This window comes from Prionailurus bengalensis, chromosome D3 (assembly GCF_016509475.1).
Source record: "Prionailurus bengalensis isolate Pbe53 chromosome D3, Fcat_Pben_1.1_paternal_pri, whole genome shotgun sequence".
Taxonomy (NCBI): Eukaryota; Metazoa; Chordata; class Mammalia; order Carnivora; family Felidae; genus Prionailurus; species Prionailurus bengalensis.
Window position 1 is genome coordinate 19840934 of NC_057356.1, and position 22872 is coordinate 19863805.

Consider the following 22872-nt stretch of genomic DNA (forward strand, 5'->3'; position numbering starts at 1 on the left):
GTTTATAGTAGCACTTTCAACAATAGCCAAATTATGGAAAGAGCCTAAATGTCCATCAATTGATGAACGAAATTGTGGTTTATATACACAATGGAATACTATGTGGCAATGAGAAAGAATGAAATATGGCCTTTTGTGGCAACGTGGATGGAACTGGAGAGTGTTATGCTAAATGAAATAAGTCATACAGAGAAAGACAGATACCATATGTTTTCACTCTTATGTGGATCCTGAGAAACTTAACAGAAGACCATGAGGGAGGGGAAGAAAAAAAAAAGGTTACAGAGGGAGGGAGCCAAAATATAAGAGACTCTTAAAAACTGAGAACAAACTGAGGGTTGATGGGGGGTGGGAGGGAGGGGAGGGTGGGTGATGGGTATTGAGGAGGGCACCTGTTGGGATGAGCACTGGGTGTTGTATGGAAACCAATTTGACAATAAATTTCATATTTAAAAAAATAAATAAAAAAAATAAAATATTTATAGCCATAAAAAAAAAAAGGATGAGGGTGGGGGTCAGCAGTAGTCTCCACAGTTGTCTCCTTGTAGCACATGAGCTCTTCTGGGGTAGGTGGTCTTTGTCCCTTGCACCCAGCTCTGGCCCACAGCAGTGCTCACTGAGGGTTTGTTGAATGAATGAATGTGTGAATGAATGAATGACATGTGTTGGGATGAGCTGCTGTGGAAAGATCCTGGGGAGCAGGTCAACAGCAACTCACCATGTGGCCCTAGCAGTGCCCCTCCTCACACCATCAGAGCCTCAGTTCTTTGTAAAATAGATATACAGCACCCACGCCTGCTTTGCTTTGTGGATTCAGAGTCCTCCCTTGACTCCCCTCCTGCCTGCATCCTACCCACACTAAATCAATATAGAACGAAGAACTCAGGTTCTAAAGACCCTTAAGGATGCCCCTGATTTCTGGAGGTTGTGGGGTTCTATGTGCCCAGCACCTTTTCCTGGTCTGACACAGGCACAGCCTCCTCCTATGGGACAGTGGCCTCAGGTTGGGGATCCCTGAACACCAGCAGGAACCAGGCAGGCACAGCTTCCTGTCTGGCATGGGGGGAGGTGCGGTGACTTGGGTCAGGAAGCCTGGGTGTCTATCCTCTGTGTGGCCTTGACCAGTTCTGGGAACCTCTGTCTCTTCATCCCTAAGTGTGTGTGTGTGTGTGTGTGTGTGTGTGTGTGTGTGTGTGTGTGTAGGGGTATTAGCACCTGCCTGTGTGTGTTGAGGGGGGTGGGGATCTGGGAATCACACAGGTAGAGCATGTCAGACATTAGAAGCAGTGCTCAGCGAGGGGACACTGTCCATATGGCCCATGAGAAAACAACTGTGGCAGAACAGGGGACAATCCCACTGCTGGGCAGCAGTCCTGGAGGGGCCCAGTGATGTTGACCCAGCAGTCATTCAAGCCTCTGTGGAATGGAGGGAGGTGTGGCCCCCACCTCAGCCCCCCCCCCCCCCCCCCCCCCTCGCCTCCCATCAAGCTGACTCAGGTTGTTGGGCTCTTTTGGGGCAGGGCACCACCATCCGAAGTGAGGTCAGCAGCCTGGTTGAGTTGTGGAGCCCAGGGCCAGGCTGGGAGATAGGGCCCATTAAAAACAACAACAACAGGGGTGCCTGGGTGGCGCAGTTGGTTAAGCGTCCGACTTCAGCCAGGTCACGATCTCACGGTCCGTGAGTTCGAGCCCCGTGTCAGGCTCTGGGCTAATGGCTCAGAGCCTGGAGCCTGTTTCCGATTCTGTGTCTCCCTCTCTCTCTGCCCCTCCCCCGTTCATGCTCTGTCTCTCTCTGTCCCAAAAATAAATAAACGTTGAAAAAACAAAAATTAAAAAAACAACAACAACAAAAACAAACAACAACAAGCCTTTTTAGATCCAGTTTATGACTTAGAAAGAGTGGCTGATGGGGCCAGCTCCCTGTGACCCTGAGTGGCAATACCAGAACAAAGTGGATGGAGAAGGATAGAGGATAGAGAAGAAGGCTCAGGAGAGGGACCTTGGGGGCCTGAGGAGTTCAAGATGGGGAGAATGGTGTGCGGTTCTCAAGTCCACCTAGAGGTCGGCAGAGGGGAAGACTGTGAGGAGACAGTTGGATTAGGGCACTTGAGGGCCATCGATGATACCCTGGCAAATGTAGGGGAGAGGTGGGGTGACAGACCAGCTAGTTTGAGACAAGGTAAAGGGGCCGTGGAGCCCCAGAGTCCTTAGAGTCATGCTATAGGGGGCAGGTGAGAGGTAGGTAGCAACAGGAGAGAAGGTGGCATCCGAGATGAGTTCTGGGGTGGGAGAAAGAGTGGGTTTACTGCCAGAGGGACAGGAGAAGGTGACTGGAAGGTAGATTGGCCTGGATGTGCCATCCTGGAGGGTCAGAGTGTGCAAAGGTGAAGGGGTGCCTGGAGGGGTATCCTGGGGCACCAGATGGTCTACTCTGGAGTGACTGAGTGCCTTGGAAGTCACCGGGGATGCCTAATAACCAAGGGAGGTCAGAGGCCCTGACGGACTGCCCAGTGACCCAGCTTTACGGGGGGTTTCCCACACAGTCTGTTAGAGGATGGGTTCACACACTGATGCCCCATTATTTTCTTACTGGGAAATAGAATCCTCAAGAGTTTGTCAGGTTACAGATGGGCCATCCCCGAGGCCAGGCATTTCATTACTTCTGGGTCACTTCTTCCGCCTGGGATCATGCCTGTGGTCCTGTCATGGCCATCTTGGGAGGGATGGTGGCTCCTCACATTTGAGATGTTGAGGCCTGAAAGCTGGTGCTGGGCCTGAGAAGCTGCTCTCTGATAGAGATGGAGTGGGGGCCCTGAGGCCGCCCTGACTGCTGGCTGCAGCCAGACCAGTCAGAGCCAGGGGAAGGGGACTGGAGTGGCTTGCATTTACAGTGATGGCAGGGAAATGGGTGTCACTGAGATTTCATTGAGGGGACTTGGGTGGGAGAGTTTTTGGGAGTTGGGTCCCAGAGGCCAGTCACCCTCCAGCCCTGCCATGCCGCACTTCCTCACAGGGTGTCTGTCCATCCTGGGGCCTGAAGGTTCCAGAAGTCAGGTCCCCTCTGCTGAATGCCCTTCTGCACCTTCCCCTGGAGGTTTGGTGACATCTCAGGGCAGCAGATGTAATCCTAGAGGAAATGGGAGTGCCGGAAGGTCCTCAGCAGGAAAGGGCAGAGGTGAAAGTGGACTGAGGTGGAGGGAGCCAAGAACAGAATGGGAAAGCAGCCTGCTGTCCTCACCTGTCAGGGTGTGTGCCATCTGGAGAATTCCACTTGAGTCAATGGCTCCATTCAACAGCCAGCCCTGAAGCAGTGGCTGTGCTTGGCACTAGACCCCCTTTCCCTGGGCCCCCATTCAGAGAGTTTTGTGTGCTTTTCCATGAGGAGATCATCCCCCCTGACTCTGAAGGTGTTACCGAGAATCCCTGGATCCTGAGGGGGAGCAGCTAGCACAAGGGAGTCGGGGGATCAGGCTGGAGAAGCCATCTGCCAGGGACTGAGTCTCCTGGTGGTGTGGCAGCCAAGGATGAGCCCTGCTGTGACCTTCACCTCTCAGGACTGAGACTGAGGCGGGGTCTCCAGGAGGAGGGGACCTTCTTTTGGCCCCTCCCCTGCATTCCCTGACCCTGATTTTTGACCCAGAGGAAGGTGAAGAAGCATGAGGAATGCAGATACTCCAACCTGAGGCCCTGTCCCCCTCAGTCCCTCATTGGTCCCTACAACTCTGTCCTCTTAGGCCGTGGGTCCTAGGGCAGGGAGGTGAGTCCAGGGGGACTCAGAGCTCTCCAGGGATAAAGCTGAACAAATCTGGAGGGCCTGGCTTGGGTGGGCAGGGTGCTGAGGGTGGCCTGGGACCCGGGGTCAGCTGAGATCTGGAGTAGATGGTGTTGGGGTGTCCAGGTTCAGTTCTTGTTGTGACCTTGGGCAGGTCACTCAGGGTCTCTGGGCTCTGGTATCTCCATCCATGGGACAAGGATCATAATAGGATCTTCTTCCAAGGGCAGTTTGATGACTGACAAGTAAGGCCTAGAGAGCATTTAGCTGGGGACCAGCTGGAAGAAATGCCCCAAAGCCATAGCTAAAATCAAAGTCCTTATCCTGTGACCCTAGGAGGAGAAGGGACTGAAAGAGGCGGGTGGGGTGGGGTGGGGTGGGTGCGGTGCGGGGTGAGCCTGGGCCAAGGAGGCCCTAGGAGTGGCCCAGACTGGGCAGGATGCAGAGAGGGAGAGGAACATGGAAGAAAGCTCCCACACCCCTAGAAAACTGAGCAATAGTGTTGTGGTCAGCTTGAAAAGAAAAGCTAATAAAAACAAGATAAAAGGGGCCAGCCAGATGCCCAAGGCTGGATTATTCCCCTTGCATACTTTTGGCTTCTGTAATCTTGTTTGCCTCCTGTGTTCACCAACTGTCAGATAGCACCACTGATAAGTGCTCCCTCCCCTTTTTCTTTTGTCTCTCAACCCCCTACCATCCCAGCCATAAAAGGAGGCTGATACCAAGGTTCAGGGCTCAGCCTTTGGAGGTGACTCTGCTGGGCAGGCACTGGTGCACAATAAACAGTCTTTTCTGATTCCTTGAGTGTGTGTGCCTTGTCTCTTCCTGTGTGCCAAGTATTTGCTGTAACAAGCTGAATAAGTCCCCCAAAGGTGTCCATGTCCTAACCCCCAGAACCCGTTCCTTTACCTGGTATCAGGGATTTTGCAGATGTGATAGAATTAAGGACCTTGAGGTGGGGAGATGATTCTGAATTATGTGAGTGGCCCCAGGTAGGGTCTTCCCAAGGGAAGAGGGAGGTGGGAGGCTCAGAGAGAGAGGAGATGTGGCAGGGGAAGCAGAGGTCAGAGAACAAGGGACAGAGACTTGAAGATGCCACTGAAGCCTTGACAGGAGGGAAGGAGGGGTCGAAAGTCCAGGAATGCAGACAGGGACCCAGAGGAGTCTGGAGTCCCCAGAAGGGGTGGCCCTGTGACACCTGGATTTCTGCCTTCGGGACCCATTTCAGACTTCTGACCTTCAGACCTATAAGAGAATAAGTGTGTGTTGTTTTCAGGCACTCAGTTTGTAATGATTTGTGACAGCAGCCATAGGAAATGAACTCAAGGAGCCAAGGGACAGATTTCCCCAGGACACTTAGTGTGGCCCCTGCCCACAATGACATGCCTGGCCCATCCCCCTCTAGCCCCTCATAGTGCAGGGGAGGAGTGGGAGCCCAGGGATCCAGCAGGAAGGGCTGAGGGTCCTTGGTCCTTTCACCACCCCTCATTGTCAGAAAGCAGCCAGAACCCCAGACCCCCAAAGCCCCCAGTGCCACCAAGAAAGTCCCTGGATGGATGCTGGTTTTCCCAATAACATCCAGGATTGAATGGAGATAGTTCTGAATAAATGATGCTCCATCCCCCTCCCCAGAAGATGGCAGGTGACTTTCTGAGCCACACACCTGAGATAGTACCCCATCTTTCTTTGGCAGAGTTGGGTCATGAGTAGGGGAGTGGCTCATAGGTCCTGGAATACCCAAGGGGCTATCCAGGCGGAGTAGGAGTGGGCTTAGAGATGCAGTGGATGCAGGGAGCTGTGACTTTGTGCCAAGGGTCCATTCTGGATCCAGGGGCAGGAGCTTGCCTGGCTGAGCCACACTGGGGCAAATCAGGGAACTGAAACCATGTAAGCACCCCCACACCACCTGGTGATGGTGACCTGATAGTAAAGGAGACAGAGGACTCCCTATGCAGAAGCAGCTATAGCCTCCTCATGGTCATTGCCATATCCTGAGACTTCCAGGTAGTTATCTGTATGTCAGAGCCTGATTCCCATCAATGGGGAGGCCTCGGGTAAAACACGTCCCCACTTTTTATTATGGTACAAGATGCCTGAGACAGCACTGAGACACCAGTTTCCCACCAGCAAAGGCTGTGTTTATGCTCAGAGAAATTAGGAGGCACTTATTTCCCTCCTTGCATTGATTCCTGGGGAGCTCAGAGCTCATTTTGGGAAGTACCTGAACCTCGGGGCAGGCCTTTTATGGGACAGTTTCCTTCCTGGCTTCCTCCTATTCCTCTTATATCTCTGAACCTGCCATCGCGTGAGAAATCAGAGTGGTCCCCAGATTTAAGAGCCTGTGGAGCCAAATTACTGGAATGTCCTGAACTCTATGGGTGCTTCAGCCTGAGGGAGTGACGTGGAGTGGGTCAAAGTGGGTGGGAGCTGAGCTGGGCAGAGGGGGAGGAGGGCATACAGGAGGTGAGGACCAGGAGCAGAGGGGGTCCAGGCCAAAGGAAAGAGAGGATACTGGGGGTATAGAGGATCCCCACAAAGTCAGGGAGGGAGGGCTTATCTGGAAGTCAGCAGCCCTGGCCAACTCTGACCAGGGAGGTAGCAGGGAGTGGGCATAGCTGTGTGCTAGAGGAGGAATGGGGGAAGGAGGGGACAGAGGTACTGAGGTTCTAGTGACCACACTCCTTTAGGTGACCAGACTCCTCATGTCCTGACTAGTTTCCTGGGAGATGTCCCCAGGAAGACCGTGAGTGTTTTTGTTTCCCCTCAGGTTGCTTTCCCACTGGGTGCCAAGGATTGCACGTACCTCCCTTGAGGATCCTGGAAGGTTGCAAATTAAATATGAGACCAAAAAAGAATGAACAGAGAGCAATGGTTTCTGATTGACGAAAGGACATTGTATTGAGAGCTGATTCAGTGTAGGGAGCAGGGCTGGGGATGATGGGCATGGGGCCTGGAAAGACCCCTCATGTTTGTCAGGGGAATCCCAGTGCCTGAATCAGGGAAGCTCTGGCACCCTGTCTTTCGTCTTAGTCTCTCTGCAGGTTAACCCATCCTCGTAACTCACCATCCCACCCCTGAGCTCCTCTGGTCCTGGCTGGCATCAGCCTTGAGACCTTGTATCTCCTTGGGAAATCCATCTGTCCTACAGCATCGGGATGTCTGAGATCTCCCCCCAGGTAAATATCCCTAGTATCTTCATATAGGGCTTCTGTCTGTCTGGCTTGGTCTATCTGTATTCAACAGGGTTTCTGTTTTTCAGGTTCTCCTCCCTTCCAAGGAGGAGCTTCTTACCTCACAGTCCCAGACAGTGAGACCCCAGGATTCCAGGGAGGAGCTTAGACATCAACAAGGAGGCCCTGGGGAACCATAGGCAGTGGGGCCCCAAGACCACTGGGGGTGGACATGGTCAGTACAAGAATGGTAAATATAGGGAAGGTCCAGAAGGTGGGTTATCTTGTCCTGCTGGCCTGTCTTCTATTCTGAAACATTCTCTGGGCTATTCTGGATAAGAATGAAAATATCCCATATAGAAAAATGAGGACTCCTTCTACCCTAGTGGCTGGAGGAGATGGTTAACTGGAGAGAGAGCTCTGAGTCATAGTGAGGAAAGGTAGGAAGAGGTCACTGGAACTGGCCCATTCTGTCCCCACCAGGTGTTTCAGAGCAGGAATAGGCTACAGGGGGTGGGATGGCCAGACAAAAAGGTGAAGGTTCCAGAATGCCAGAGTGATTCAGACCTCAGGCCACACTCAGGACAGAAAGGAAAGAAAAATGCTCTCAAATTTGACTCTGGTCCCCAAAGAGAGAGAATGGGGGAGACTCACCTAGTATCGTCACCTGGATCCCTCCATTGAACACATAGCACAGTGATACAGCCTTGAACACAAACCCTCTGTCACCCTGGCACCATACCCTCTCCCCACCAAACCCAGGCCCATCTGCAGCTGCTTGGGAGGCTCAGAGTCCAGCCTCCTCTTTGTGGGGGTTGGGCTGGCCCATGGGAGCTTGAGACAGGGCCCCCCTCCCCAATGCACCTTCCCTTCCTCATGGGGTGAGCTTCCCTCCAGCCCCCACCATGGAGGGGTAGGAGGGAATGCCTGAGTGACATATCATAACTCAGGTAGCTCCTGGCAGGAGCTCTGTGTATGGCTCAGCTTGCTTGGGGAATGCTATCTGGGAGATCGGACAGCTCAGTTTCCAACACAGACATCACGGGGCCTGTGCCTTCTCCAGAGCTGAGGCCCGTGGAGGGTTCTGGATGCCACCACATGTCCTAGGTACATGCCCAACATGGCCATGTGTGCAATAGCAGGCGTTCCTGTGTCATGGTGTGTTCGTGCAAGTTTATTGCGTGTGTGTGCATGTCTAGTCTGTCTGTGTGACAAGGAGCCTAGACCTGCCATCCTGAGCTAGCTCCTAGCACAACAGACTTCCTGGTTCTCAGGGCCCATTCACAATGCCTAAGAAGGTGGGTCAGTTCACAGTTCAAATATGCCCAAGGTACAATCCAGAATGTAATCTAGACATTGAACTCATGGCCTCAGTGACCACCCAGGGACATTTTGGTTTAGTGCTTGTGATGGAGTCAGCAGTGGATGGACTCTAAGGGGTCCCTGTCTCCCAGGGCCTTGAATACAGCTGGGGCCCCCAGTGTAAGTGTGGGTTTGAGTGGCCAGGATCCAAGAATTGAGGGTTCTGTAGTAGGTATGACAGTGATGTCTGTGGGAGGGACACAGGACAGTGTCCCTGGGGAGGCAGGAGACGGGGGGGGGGGCTGATAAGAAAGGGAGAATGTTCTAGTCTGTGACGATGTGGAGTGTCTGTATGAGGTAGGAAACCAAGAAAACATGGCATCAAGTGAGGGCATTCATGGAAGGAGAGTGGGACATCTCAGGAGGGGGACTAATACCAGACAGTGAGGACCCAGGTCCAGAGAGGAGCTCAAACATTATATAAGAGTCCATGGGGAGCCAAGAGCAGTGGACTTCTGTGTTGCTGATGGCTGATGTGGTCCATGCAAGAAAAGTAAGCATAGAGATATGGCAGAGGATGGTCTATCTGGATTCTGCTGTTTGTATCTCCTCTTCTGCAATATTCTCTGGCAATTCTGGCTGAGAGTAAAACTACTCCTCAAAATAAAAATGAGGATGACTTCTGCGGGTTCCTCTCCAACAAACCCAAAACAATGATGGTCCCAAAGATGGTTGATTCAGGACAAAAAATCTTAAACCCAAATAACCAGAGAGCAAATTTATGACTGAATAAAGCAATTTATTGAGCATTGATTGTGTGCTGGCAGAAAGGCTGGGATGATCCTGGTCTCAGGGAAGTCCCTCCTGGAGGTCCTGTGGCTCTAGGCCTCATTGGGTGGGTGGGGGTCTTGTGACCTAAGAGCACTCTGCAGGGACCACTCTCTTCTCCACGGTGCTCCCCTCATGCGTGACCTGGCAGGTGTAGCTGCTTCTGGATTTCCACTGGTCAGGTGACAGGCTCAGGTAGCTGCTGGCCGCGTACTTGTTGTTGCTCTGTTTGGAGGGCTTGGTGGTCTCCACACCCTGGGTGACAGGGGTGCCGTCTGCCTTCCAGGCCACCGTCAAGCCACTGGGGTAGAAGTCATTGATGAGGCACACCAGGGTGGCCTTGTTGGCACTGAGCTCCTCATTGGAGGGTGGGAAGAGTGTGACCGAGGGGGCCGACTTGGGCTGACCTGTGGGGCAGGGGAGAGGCAGTAAGTCAGAGATCAGGTGTCCATGGCTGAAGCTCCCATCTCAGTCCTGATGTGGGGAACAGCTCTGTCATGTCCATGGCCTGGGTCTCAAGGGCTCCAGCTGGCTGAGTTCAGGTCAGCCATGGGTAGGGTCACTCACCTTCTGTTGGAATGGACCTGACTGCCACCTTCAGTAGTGTCTGGGTCCCTCCATGGCCTCAGACTCTCTCCAGGTCACACGTCCTCCTAATCCACACAGTCCTCCCCTGGGACTTGGTGGCACTGGCACTGAGACCTGCTTTCCCTTGTGAGTCTGTCTGCCCTTGGATGTTGGTGTCACTGCCATAATGCCAAGTCACTTACCCAGTTACTGGATAGATGGTCTGTCCTTGTTGCAGGGCTGTGTTCCCATTTGAAAAGTAGGTTTCCTGCCCCCAGAGCCCCTCACACCATCATTGCAGCCTTGCCCACCTCCCAACAGGGACCCCCCGCTGGCGATTCTGAGTGGGTAAGAAGTAGGAGTTCTTAAAGCTGGATTCCAGGGAGTCTTCAGGTGTAGACTGGAGAGTTTTCAGGTGAGGTGAATTTTCAGTTTTGAGGTCAGGCTGTGTCTGTTCTGAAGGGTCTCCCTATTCTGTGAGGTTTTCTGGTGGGTCTGTCTAAACACTTACTGTTTCTGGAAGCCTGGCAGTCACTGCCCCTGTCACCTCTCCATATCAGGGGACTCTGACCCCATGTATCTGCTCACAGAGCTCTCTTGCTGTGGCATGCTGTGAAGGGATGTACCCCTGCTGGCCGAGTGTCCTGACAGGACACTTTCCTGAGACTTGTCCTGATCTTGGTGTCCTTACTGTTCCTCTAGAGGTGGAAGGTCCCTGAACCCTGGGGCCATTCTCTTCTGGCGACCTCCCTCCCCCAGACCCCCTTGTCCCATTTCCACCTCCATGTCTCCAAGTCCCCAGACCAACGCTCTGCTCGCTGTGCTTCAGGCAGCCCTCCAGCGGGGACGAGCTGAAGACAGAATGCTATGCCTGAGCCGTCCCCAGAATCCTTCCCACACCCCACAGCCCTGCTTGCAGCCCGAGTGCCCCACTTCCTTGCCTTCACCCCTCTCTTCTCCTCAGACTCTTGGAACCCAGCTTTAATGATGAGCTATGTCTATTTTGAAGGGTCTCCCTGTTCTGTGAAGTTTACTGGGGGTCTGTCTGTCTTCAGATTGCTGAGTGCCTGGCAAGCCCTGTCCCTGTCACCTGTCCGTATCTCGAGATCCTGACCCCACATATCTATCTGCTCAGGAGGCTTTCCTGTGGTGGTGAAGGTATTTACCTTTGTTGCCTGAGTGTCCTGAGACCTTTCTTGTGCTGAGGTCCTGACTGTCCCCGTGGAGGTGGAATGTCCCAGGACCCAGGGCCCACCTCTGCTCTGATGTCCACCCTTCTTCCTTGACCCCTTGTCCCCCTTCCTCCTTCACGTCTCCAGGTTCCCAGACCAAGGCTCTCCTCACTGAGCTTCAGACAGTCCTCTGCCTGGGACCCCCTGAGGAGGAACCCGGTGCCTGAGCCATCCCCAGAATCCTTCCCACACCCCACGTTCCCTCTGGCAGCACGAACCCCCAGTCACTTGCCCTTCACCCTCAATTCTCATCAGACTCTTGGAGCCCAGAGACCCTGAGTGGAGAGCTGACCATCCTGAGTCCGTCCAGAGGATTAGGTTCCCATAGGGAGAGAGCTGGAGCCACGGTGAGGCCTGAGTTCAGGTCTCCTGAGATCAGGAAGGGTTCATGGGAATGGTCCCCTGTAGCCCTGACCACCATCTGACAAGATGGGACCGGTTAGAGGTGATGAGGGGCAGACAAAAGAGGCAAAACTTACAGACGCCACGGACCGTTGGCCTGATCCCAGGTCACAAAAGAAAGCAGAGAAAAATAGCCCCAAATTGCATACTGGATCCGAAAGAGGATGGAAAGTGGGAGACTTACCGAGGACGGTCAGATGGGTCCCTCCGCCGAATAGAATACACTGTGACACAGACTGGAACACAAACCCTCTGTCAGCCCCTCCACCCCTGACCCAGGCCCACCTGCAGCTGCACGGGAGGCCCAAAGCCCAGCCTCCTTGTCACGGGTGCTGGCTGGGCAGATGGGTGGGTGACAGGGGTGACCCCTGGGATCCTGGAATTTCAGTTCCATGGAGGGTTCAGATGCCATCCATTCTCAGTCATGGGGAGGGGTTGAGACACCTCCTCTAGATATTGCATTGGAATTCCCAAGTAACGCCATCCTTAGGAAGGGGCTGTGTTCTCTCCTCAGTCTGTATCAGGATGTCATCGTGAAAGGGGTGAGCAGGGCTGTTTTAGCACAGAGGTGATGGAACTGTGAGCCCTTTGCAGACTTGGGACTCATGCGGAGGGTCCTAGATATGCCATCACATCCTCAGCACAGGAAACCATGGAGGATTGGGGTCAGGGTAGGGAAGCGTTGAGAGGAGAATCATGTTTCCCCAGCACTTAGATCCCTCTCTAGGGTTCTGATCTCCTGAATCGCTGCCTTTGTCTGGTTCTTCTGGCGTCATCACTGTTTACTCCCTGTCCTGAGCCCCATGAGGGCAGCTATCATGGTGAGGGGTGTTTGGGCTGAATATAAGCTGGTTAGACCTGGTGGGCACCTGGTGGTTTGAGAAGCTGTGACTACGTCCTACAATTTCGCCCTCAGCCGGAGTGTTGGAATCTGTGCCTGACCCTTGAAGTGAGTGAGAATCACACATGGTCCATGTACAGGAGCATCACTGGCACAGGGTCACCTCACCAAGCAGGACACACATACCATACCTCTGCACTGGACCTTCACATTGTGAGGAGGGTCCCTGACACCCAGGGCCTTCACCTGCATCCTGGCCTAGGGACGTCACCTGCAGAGCTCACACTGGGGACACACAGGCCTGGCATCCTTCTTTCTATGACACATTGGCACATTGGCATGCTGAGCCAGAACTATGACTGTCTTCCTTGACTTTTGATTAGTGTGTAAACACCCTCCCAGCAGCTCATGAAGTTGCTTGTCTCTCTCCAGCCTTGAGTAGAATCTCTGGGACCTTCTATTGCTACTGGCTGGCTCTGGTAGGGATGACAGAGATGGAGTTGTCTTTGTTCATGTCATATCCTGGCTCGTGTGCAACAACTTTTGCCGCAGCTCCTCCTGATCTTTCCACAGACATGCCCACCATGGCAGTGTTATAAATGAACCAGTGGTTCTGTGGTCATCATGTGTGTGCGTGTATGTTTCTGTTTATTGGTACCTGTGTGTGTGCTTGTGTATGTTATGGTCAGATCCCACACTGAGATCCTGAGAAGATGAGTCAGTTGAGAAACCTGTCAGCGGCCCATTCCCAAAATGGGAGCCTTGATTTATCACATAGAGGCCCCAGGCAGGTTACATAAGCACAAGTGGGTTTATGGGTTGGCCTGGCCTCAACAGGTCCTAGAGAGCATAGCTGGTGTCTGTCTCCCAGAGAACTTGGGTGCAAGTGGGAACCAAGAGACACTGTTGTGTGGAGGTGCCAGCAATGGGAGTGTGGGTGTGAGTGACCAGCGTCCAGACAGAAGGTCCTGTAGTCAGTGTTGCAGGGAGTGGTGGTGGTGGGGGGAGACACGTGATTGTTCCTGGGGTAGGAACAGAGGTTCTCATAAGGAAGGGAGGAAGCTCTAGGCTGGTATGATGGGGGATGTTCACATGGGGTAGGAAACCAGGGAAAACATGGCATTGAGTCGGGGTCTAGAAAAAGAGAAGAATGGACACATAAGAGGGGGCAGGTTGTAGACAGTGTGGCGCCAGGTACAGGGAGAAGCTCAGGATTATCCTAGAAATCATGGGGACCCAAGATCAGTGAGGGCAGCCGTGACTGGCAGTGGACATGGTTCACACAAGAAGCAAAGTATGCAGACGTCGTGGTGGATAGTTTCTCCTGTTTCCGCTGATTGTATCTCCTGCTGAGGAATATTCTCAGACAATTTTGGCTGAGACTTAAACTACCCCTCAGAAAACATGAGGAAGCCAATCTTTCTGTGGGCTCCTTTCCCAAGAGGCCGAAAGAGTGATTCCCCCCCCCCCCCCCCCGCTTAAGATGGTTGCGCTCAGAACACAAAAGGTTAATTCTAAAAGACCAGAAAGCATGATATCTGATTGAGTAAGAGACGTTTTATTGAGCAATGATTGGGTGCTGGGAGAAGGGCTGGGATGGTCTTGGTACAAGGGGAATCCTCCCTGGAGGCTCAATGGCTGCACATCCCCTTGGGTGGGTGTGGGTCTCAGGCACCTAAGAGCACTCTGCAGGGACCACTCTCTTCTCCACGGTGCTCCCCTCATGCGTGACCTGGCAGGTGTAGCTGCTTCTGGATTTCCACTGGTCAGGTGACAGGCTCAGGTAGCTGCTGGCCGCGTACTTGTTGTTGCTCTGTTTGGAGGGCTTGGTGGTCTCCACACCCTGGGTGACAGGGGTGCCGTCTGCCTTCCAGGCCACCGTCAAGCCACTGGGGTAGAAGTCATTGATGAGGCACACCAGGGTGGCCTTGTTGGCACTGAGCTCCTCATTGGAGGGTGGGAAGAGTGTGACCGAGGGGGCCGACTTGGGCTGACCTGTGGGGCAGGGGAGAGGCAGTAAGTCAGAGATCAGGTGTCCATGGCTGAAGCTCCCATCTCAGTCCTGATGTGGGGAACAGCTCTGTCATGTCCATGGCCTGGGTCTCAAGGGCTCCAGCTGGCTGAGTTCAGGTCAGCCATGGGTAGGGTCACTCACCTTCTGTTGGAATGGACCTGACTGCCACCTTCAGTAGTGTCTGGGTCCCTCCATGGCCTCAGACTCTCTCCAGGTCACACGTCCTCCTAATCCACACAGTCCTCCCCTGGGACTTGGTGGCACTGGCACTGAGACCTGCTTTCCCTTGTGAGTCTGTCTGCCCTTGGATGTTGGTGTCACTGCCATAATGCCAAGTCACTTACCCAGTTACTGGATAGATGGTCTGTCCTTGTTGCAGGGCTGTGTTCCCATTTGAAAAGTAGGTTTCCTGCCCCCAGAGCCCCTCACACCATCATTGCAGCCTTGCCCACCTCCCAACAGGGACCCCCCGCTGGCGATTCTGAGTGGGTAAGAAGTAGGAGTTCTTAAAGCTGGATTCCAGGGAGTCTTCAGGTGTAGACTGGAGAGTTTTCAGGTGAGGTGAATTTTCAGTTTTGAGGTCAGGCTGTGTCTGTTCTGAAGGGTCTCCCTATTCTGTGAGGTTTTCTGGTGGGTCTGTCTAAACACTTACTGTTTCTGGAAGCCTGGCAGTCACTGCCCCTGTCACCTCTCCATATCAGGGGACTCTGACCCCATGTATCTGCTCACAGAGCTCTCTTGCTGTGGCATGCTGTGAAGGGATGTACCCCTGCTGGCCGAGTGTCCTGACAGGACACTTTCCTGAGACTTGTCCTGATCTTGGTGTCCTTACTGTTCCTCTAGAGGTGGAAGGTCCCTGAACCCTGGGGCCATTCTCTTCTGGCGACCTCCCTCCCCCAGACCCCCTTGTCCCATTTCCACCTCCATGTCTCCAAGTCCCCAGACCAACGCTCTGCTCGCTGTGCTTCAGGCAGCCCTCCAGCGGGGACGAGCTGAAGACAGAATGCTATGCCTGAGCCGTCCCCAGAATCCTTCCCACACCCCACAGCCCTGCTTGCAGCCCGAGTGCCCCACTTCCTTGCCTTCACCCCTCTCTTCTCCTCAGACTCTTGGAACCCAGCTTTAATGATGAGCTATGTCTATTTTGAAGGGTCTCCCTGTTCTGTGAAGTTTACTGGGGGTCTGTCTGTCTTCAGATTGCTGAGTGCCTGGCAAGCCCTGTCCCTGTCACCTGTCCGTATCTCGAGATCCTGACCCCACATATCTATCTGCTCAGGAGGCTTTCCTGTGGTGGTGAAGGTATTTACCTTTGTTGCCTGAGTGTCCTGAGACCTTTCTTGTGCTGAGGTCCTGACTGTCCCCGTGGAGGTGGAATGTCCCAGGACCCAGGGCCCACCTCTGCTCTGATGTCCACCCTTCTTCCTTGACCCCTTGTCCCCCTTCCTCCTTCACGTCTCCAGGTTCCCAGACCAAGGCTCTCCTCACTGAGCTTCAGACAGTCCTCTGCCTGGGACCCCCTGAGGAGGAACCCGGTGCCTGAGCCATCCCCAGAATCCTTCCCACACCCCACGTTCCCTCTGGCAGCACGAACCCCCAGTCACTTGCCCTTCACCCTCAATTCTCATCAGACTCTTGGAGCCCAGAGACCCTGAGTGGAGAGCTGACCATCCTGAGTCCGTCCAGAGGATTAGGTTCCCATAGGGAGAGAGCTGGAGCCACGGTGAGGCCTGAGTTCAGGTCTCCTGAGATCAGGAAGGGTTCATGGGAATGGTCCCCTGTAGCCCTGACCACCATCTGACAAGATGGGACCGGTTAGAGGTGATGAGGGGCAGACAAAAGAGGCAAAACTTACAGACGCCACGGACCGTTGGCCTGATCCCAGGTCACAAAAGAAAGCAGAGAAAAATAGCCCCAAATTGCATACTGGATCCGAAAGAGGATGGAAAGTGGGAGACTTACCGAGGACGGTCAGATGGGTCCCTCCGCCGAATAGAATACACTGTGACACAGACTGGAACACAAACCCTCTGTCAGCCCCTCCACCCCTGACCCAGGCCCACCTGCAGCTGCACGGGAGGCCCAAAGCCCAGCCTCCTTGTCACGGGTGCTGGCTGGGCAGATGGGTGGGTGACAGGGGTGACCCCTGGGATCCTGGAATTTCAGTTCCATGGAGGGTTCAGATGCCATCCATTCTCAGTCATGGGGAGGGGTTGAGACACCTCCTCTAGATATTGCATTGGAATTCCCAAGTAACGCCATCCTTAGGAAGGGGCTGTGTTCTCTCCTCAGTCTGTATCAGGATGTCATCGTGAAAGGGGTGAGCAGGGCTGTTTTAGCACAGAGGTGATGGAACTGTGAGCCCTTTGCAGACTTGGGACTCATGCGGAGGGTCCTAGATATGCCATCACATCCTCAGCACAGGAAACCATGGAGGATTGGGGTCAGGGTAGGGAAGCGTTGAGAGGAGAATCATGTTTCCCCAGCACTTAGATCCCTCTCTAGGGTTCTGATCTCCTGAATCGCTGCCTTTGTCTGGTTCTTCTGGCGTCATCACTGTTTACTCCCTGTCCTGAGCCCCATGAGGGCAGCTATCATGGTGAGGGGTGTTTGGGCTGAATATAAGCTGGTTAGACCTGGTGGGCACCTGGTGGTTTGAGAAGCTGTGACTACGTCCTACAATTTCGCCCTCAGCCGGAGTGTTGGAATCTGTGCCTGACCCTTGAAGTGAGTGAGAATCACACATGGTCCATGTACAGGAGCATCACTGGCACAGGGTCACCTCACCAAGCAGGACACACATACCATACCTCTGCACTGGACCTTCACATTGTGAGGAGGGTCCCTGACACCCAGGGCCTTCACCTGCATCCTGGCCTAGGGACGTCACCTGCAGAGCTCACACTGGGGACACACAGGCCTGGCATCCTTCTTTCTATGACACATTGGCACATTGGCATGCTGAGCCAGAACTATGACTGTCTTCCTTGACTTTTGATTAGTGTGTAAACACCCTCCCAGCAGCTCATGAAGTTGCTTGTCTCTCTCCAGCCTTGAGTAGAATCTCTGGGACCTTCTATTGCTACTGGCTGGCTCTGGTAGGGATGACAGAGATGGAGTTGTCTTTGTTCATGTCATATCCTGGCTCGTGTGCAACAACTTTTGCCGCAGCTCCTCCTGATCTTTCCACAGACATGCCCACCATGGCAGTGTTATAAATGAACCAGTGGTTCTGTGGTCATCATGTGTGTGCGTGTATGTTTCTGTTTATTGGTACCTGTGTGTGTGCTTGTGTATGTTATGGTCAGATCCCACACTGAGATCCTGAGAAGATGAGTCAGTTGAGAAACCTGTCAGCGGCCCATTCCCAAAATGGGAGCCTTGATTTATCACATAGAGGCCCCAGGCAGGTTACATAAGCACAAGTGGGTTTATGGGTTGGCCTGGCCTCAACAGGTCCTAGAGAGCATAGCTGGTGTCTGTCTCCCAGAGAACTTGGGTGCAAGTGGGAACCAAGAGACACTGTTGTGTGGAGGTGCCAGCAATGGGAGTGTGGGTGTGAGTGACCAGCGTCCAGACAGAAGGTCCTGTAGTCAGTGTTGCAGGGAGTGGTGGTGGTGGGGGGAGACACGTGATTGTTCCTGGGGTAGGAACAGAGGTTCTCATAAGGAAGGGAGGAAGCTCTAGGCTGGTATGATGGGGGATGTTCACATGGGGTAGGAAACCAGGGAAAACATGGCATTGAGTCGGGGTCTAGAAAAAGAGAAGAATGGACACATAAGAGGGGGCAGGTTGTAGACAGTGTGGCGCCAGGTACAGGGAGAAGCTCAGGATTATCCTAGAAATCATGGGGACCCAAGATCAGTGAGGGCAGCCGTGACTGGCAGTGGACATGGTTCACACAAGAAGCAAAGTATGCAGACGTCGTGGTGGATAGTTTCTCCTGTTTCCGCTGATTGTATCTCCTGCTGAGGAATATTCTCAGACAATTTTGGCTGAGACTTAAACTACCCCTCAGAAAACATGAGGAAGCCAATCTTTCTGTGGGCTCCTTTCCCAAGAGGCCGAAAGAGTGATTCCCCCCCCCCCCCCCCCCCCGCTTAAGATGGTTGCGCTCAGAACACAAAAGGTTAATTCTAAAAGACCAGAAAGCATGATATCTGATTGAGTAAGAGACGTTTTATTGAGCAATGATTGGGTGCTGGGAGAAGGGCTGGGATGGTCTTGGTACAAGGGGAATCCTCCCTGGAGGCTCAATGGCTGCACATCCCCTTGGGTGGGTGTGGGTCTCAGGCACCTAAGAGCACTCTGCAGGGACCACTCTCTTCTCCACGGTGCTCCCCTCATGCGTGACCTGGCAGGTGTAGCTGCTTCTGGATTTCCACTGGTCAGGTGACAGGCTCAGGTAGCTGCTGGCCGCGTACTTGTTGTTGCTCTGTTTGGAGGGCTTGGTGGTCTCCACACCCTGGGTGACAGGGGTGCCGTCTGCCTTCCAGGCCACCGTCAAGCCACTGGGGTAGAAGTCATTGATGAGGCACACCAGGGTGGCCTTGTTGGCACTGAGCTCCTCATTGGAGGGTGGGAAGAGTGTGACCGAGGGGGCCGACTTGGGCTGACCTGTGGGGCAGGGGAGAGGCAGTAAGTCAGAGATCAGGTGTCCATGGCTGAAGCTCCCATCTCAGTCCTGATGTGGGGAACAGCTCTGTCATGTCCATGGCCTGGGTCTCAAGGGCTCCAGCTGGCTGAGTTCAGGTCAGCCATGGGTAGGGTCACTCACCTTCTGTTGGAATGGACCTGACTGCCACCTTCAGTAGTGTCTGGGTCCCTCCATGGCCTCAGACTCTCTCCAGGTCACACGTCCTCCTAATCCACACAGTCCTCCCCTGGGACTTGGTGGCACTGGCACTGAGACCTGCTTTCCCTTGTGAGTCTGTCTGCCCTTGGATGTTGGTGTCACTGCCATAATGCCAAGTCACTTACCCAGTTACTGGATAGATGGTCTGTCCTTGTTGCAGGGCTGTGTTCCCATTTGAAAAGTAGGTTTCCTGCCCCCAGAGCCCCTCACACCATCATTGCAGCCTTGCCCACCTCCCAACAGGGACCCCCCGCTGGCGATTCTGAGTGGGTAAGAAGTAGGAGTTCTTAAAGCTGGATTCCAGGGAGTCTTCAGGTGTAGACTGGAGAGTTTTCAGGTGAGGTGAATTTTCAGTTTTGAGGTCAGGCTGTGTCTGTTCTGAAGGGTCTCCCTATTCTGTGAGGTTTTCTGGTGGGTCTGTCTAAACACTTACTGTTTCTGGAAGCCTGGCAGTCACTGCCCCTGTCACCTCTCCATATCAGGGGACTCTGACCCCATGTATCTGCTCACAGAGCTCTCTTGCTGTGGCATGCTGTGAAGGGATGTACCCCTGCTGGCCGAGTGTCCTGACAGGACACTTTCCTGAGACTTGTCCTGATCTTGGTGTCCTTACTGTTCCTCTAGAGGTGGAAGGTCCCTGAACCCTGGGGCCATTCTCTTCTGGCGACCTCCCTCCCCCAGACCCCCTTGTCCCATTTCCACCTCCATGTCTCCAAGTCCCCAGACCAACGCTCTGCTCGCTGTGCTTCAGGCAGCCCTCCAGCGGGGACGAGCTGAAGACAGAATGCTATGCCTGAGCCGTCCCCAGAATCCTTCCCACACCCCACAGCCCTGCTTGCAGCCCGAGTGCCCCACTTCCTTGCCTTCACCCCTCTCTTCTCCTCAGACTCTTGGAACCCAGCTTTAATGATGAGCTATGTCTATTTTGAAGGGTCTCCCTGTTCTGTGAAGTTTACTGGGGGTCTGTCTGTCTTCAGATTGCTGAGTGCCTGGCAAGCCCTGTCCCTGTCACCTGTCCGTATCTCGAGATCCTGACCCCACATATCTATCTGCTCAGGAGGCTTTCCTGTGGTGGTGAAGGTATTTACCTTTGTTGCCTGAGTGTCCTGAGACCTTTCTTGTGCTGAGGTCCTGACTGTCCCCGTGGAGGTGGAATGTCCCAGGACCCAGGGCCCACCTCTGCTCTGATGTCCACCCTTCTTCCTTGACCCCTTGTCCCCCTTCCTCCTTCACGTCTCCAGGTTCCCAGACCAAGGCTCTCCTCACTGAGCTTCAGACAGTCCTCTGCCTGGGACCCCCTGAGGAGGAACCCGGTGCCTGAGCCATCCCCAGAATCCTTCCCACACCCCACGTTCCCTCTGGCAGCACGAACCCCCAGTCACTTGCCCTTCACCCTCAATTCTCATCAGACTCTTGGAGCCCAGAGACCCTGAGTGGAGAGCTGACCATCCTGAGTCCGTCCAGAGGATTAGGTTCCCATAGGGAGAGAGCTGGAGCCACGGTGAGGCCTGAGTTCAGGTCTCCTGAGATCAGGAAGGGTTCATGGGAATGGTCCCCTGTAGCCCTGACCACCATCTGACAAGATGGGACCGGTTAGAGGTGATGAGGGGCAGACAAAAGAGGCAAAACTTACAGACGCCACGGACCGTTGGCCTGATCCCAGGTCACAAAAGAAAGCAGAGAAAAATAGCCCCAAATTGCATACTGGATCCGAAAGAGGATGGAAAGTGGGAGACTTACCGAGGACGGTCAGATGGGTCCCTCCGCCGAATAGAATACACTGTGACACAGACTGGAACACAAACCCTCTGTCAGCCCCTCCACCCCTGACCCAGGCCCACCTGCAGCTGCACGGGAGGCCCAAAGCCCAGCCTCCTTGTCACGGGTGCTGGCTGGGCAGATGGGTGGGTGACAGGGGTGACCCCTGGGATCCTGGAATTTCAGTTCCATGGAGGGTTCAGATGCCATCCATTCTCAGTCATGGGGAGGGGTTGAGACACCTCCTCTAGATATTGCATTGGAATTCCCAAGTAACGCCATCCTTAGGAAGGGGCTGTGTTCTCTCCTCAGTCTGTATCAGGATGTCATCGTGAAAGGGGTGAGCAGGGCTGTTTTAGCACAGAGGTGATGGAACTGTGAGCCCTTTGCAGACTTGGGACTCATGCGGAGGGTCCTAGATATGCCATCACATCCTCAGCACAGGAAACCATGGAGGATTGGGGTCAGGGTAGGGAAGCGTTGAGAGGAGAATCATGTTTCCCCAGCACTTAGATCCCTCTCTAGGGTTCTGATCTCCTGAATCGCTGCCTTTGTCTGGTTCTTCTGGCGTCATCACTGTTTACTCCCTGTCCTGAGCCCCATGAGGGCAGCTATCATGGTGAGGGGTGTTTGGGCTGAATATAAGCTGGTTAGACCTGGTGGGCACCTGGTGGTTTGAGAAGCTGTGACTACGTCCTACAATTTCGCCCTCAGCCGGAGTGTTGGAATCTGTGCCTGACCCTTGAAGTGAGTGAGAATCACACATGGTCCATGTACAGGAGCATCACTGGCACAGGGTCACCTCACCAAGCAGGACACACATACCATACCTCTGCACTGGACCTTCACATTGTGAGGAGGGTCCCTGACACCCAGGGCCTTCACCTGCATCCTGGCCTAGGGACGTCACCTGCAGAGCTCACACTGGGGACACACAGGCCTGGCATCCTTCTTTCTATGACACATTGGCACATTGGCATGCTGAGCCAGAACTATGACTGTCTTCCTTGACTTTTGATTAGTGTGTAAACACCCTCCCAGCAGCTCATGAAGTTGCTTGTCTCTCTCCAGCCTTGAGTAGAATCTCTGGGACCTTCTATTGCTACTGGCTGGCTCTGGTAGGGATGACAGAGATGGAGTTGTCTTTGTTCATGTCATATCCTGGCTCGTGTGCAACAACTTTTGCCGCAGCTCCTCCTGATCTTTCCACAGACATGCCCACCATGGCAGTGTTATAAATGAACCAGTGGTTCTGTGGTCATCATGTGTGTGCGTGTATGTTTCTGTTTATTGGTACCTGTGTGTGTGCTTGTGTATGTTATGGTCAGATCCCACACTGAGATCCTGAGAAGATGAGTCAGTTGAGAAACCTGTCAGCGGCCCATTCCCAAAATGGGAGCCTTGATTTATCACATAGAGGCCCCAGGCAGGTTACATAAGCACAAGTGGGTTTATGGGTTGGCCTGGCCTCAACAGGTCCTAGAGAGCATAGCTGGTGTCTGTCTCCCAGAGAACTTGGGTGCAAGTGGGAACCAAGAGACACTGTTGTGTGGAGGTGCCAGCAATGGGAGTGTGGGTGTGAGTGACCAGCGTCCAGACAGAAGGTCCTGTAGTCAGTGTTGCAGGGAGTGGTGGTGGTGGGGGGAGACACGTGATTGTTCCTGGGGTAGGAACAGAGGTTCTCATAAGGAAGGGAGGAAGCTCTAGGCTGGTATGATGGGGGATGTTCACATGGGGTAGGAAACCAGGGAAAACATGGCATTGAGTCGGGGTCTAGAAAAAGAGAAGAATGGACACATAAGAGGGGGCAGGTTGTAGACAGTGTGGCGCCAGGTACAGGGAGAAGCTCAGGATTATCCTAGAAATCATGGGGACCCAAGATCAGTGAGGGCAGCCGTGACTGGCAGTGGACATGGTTCACACAAGAAGCAAAGTATGCAGACGTCGTGGTGGATAGTTTCTCCTGTTTCCGCTGATTGTATCTCCTGCTGAGGAATATTCTCAGACAATTTTGGCTGAGACTTAAACTACCCCTCAGAAAACATGAGGAAGCCAATCTTTCTGTGGGCTCCTTTCCCAAGAGGCCGAAAGAGTGATTCCCCCCCCCCCCCCCCCCCCGCTTAAGATGGTTGCG

At 53.7% G+C, this 22872-nt stretch overlaps 3 gene segments (V, D, J or C); all 3 read right to left on the reverse strand.

Moving 5' to 3' along the window:
• Window positions 1-9022: 9022 nt before the first annotated feature.
• LOC122470922 lies at window positions 9023-12366 on the reverse strand. The segment is given in 3 exon segments: window positions 9023-9479; window positions 11458-11592; window positions 12306-12366. Coding segments are annotated over 3 exon segments (516 nt in total).
• On the reverse strand, window positions 9023-16996 carry LOC122470923. The segment is given in 4 exon segments: window positions 9023-9159; window positions 13790-14109; window positions 16088-16222; window positions 16936-16996. Coding segments are annotated over 3 exon segments (516 nt in total).
• A 1411-nt stretch (window positions 16997-18407) lies between these two features.
• Window positions 18408-21629, reverse strand: LOC122470924. The segment is given in 3 exon segments: window positions 18408-18742; window positions 20721-20855; window positions 21569-21629. Coding segments are annotated over 3 exon segments (516 nt in total).
• Between the last annotated feature and the right edge of the window lie 1243 nt (window positions 21630-22872).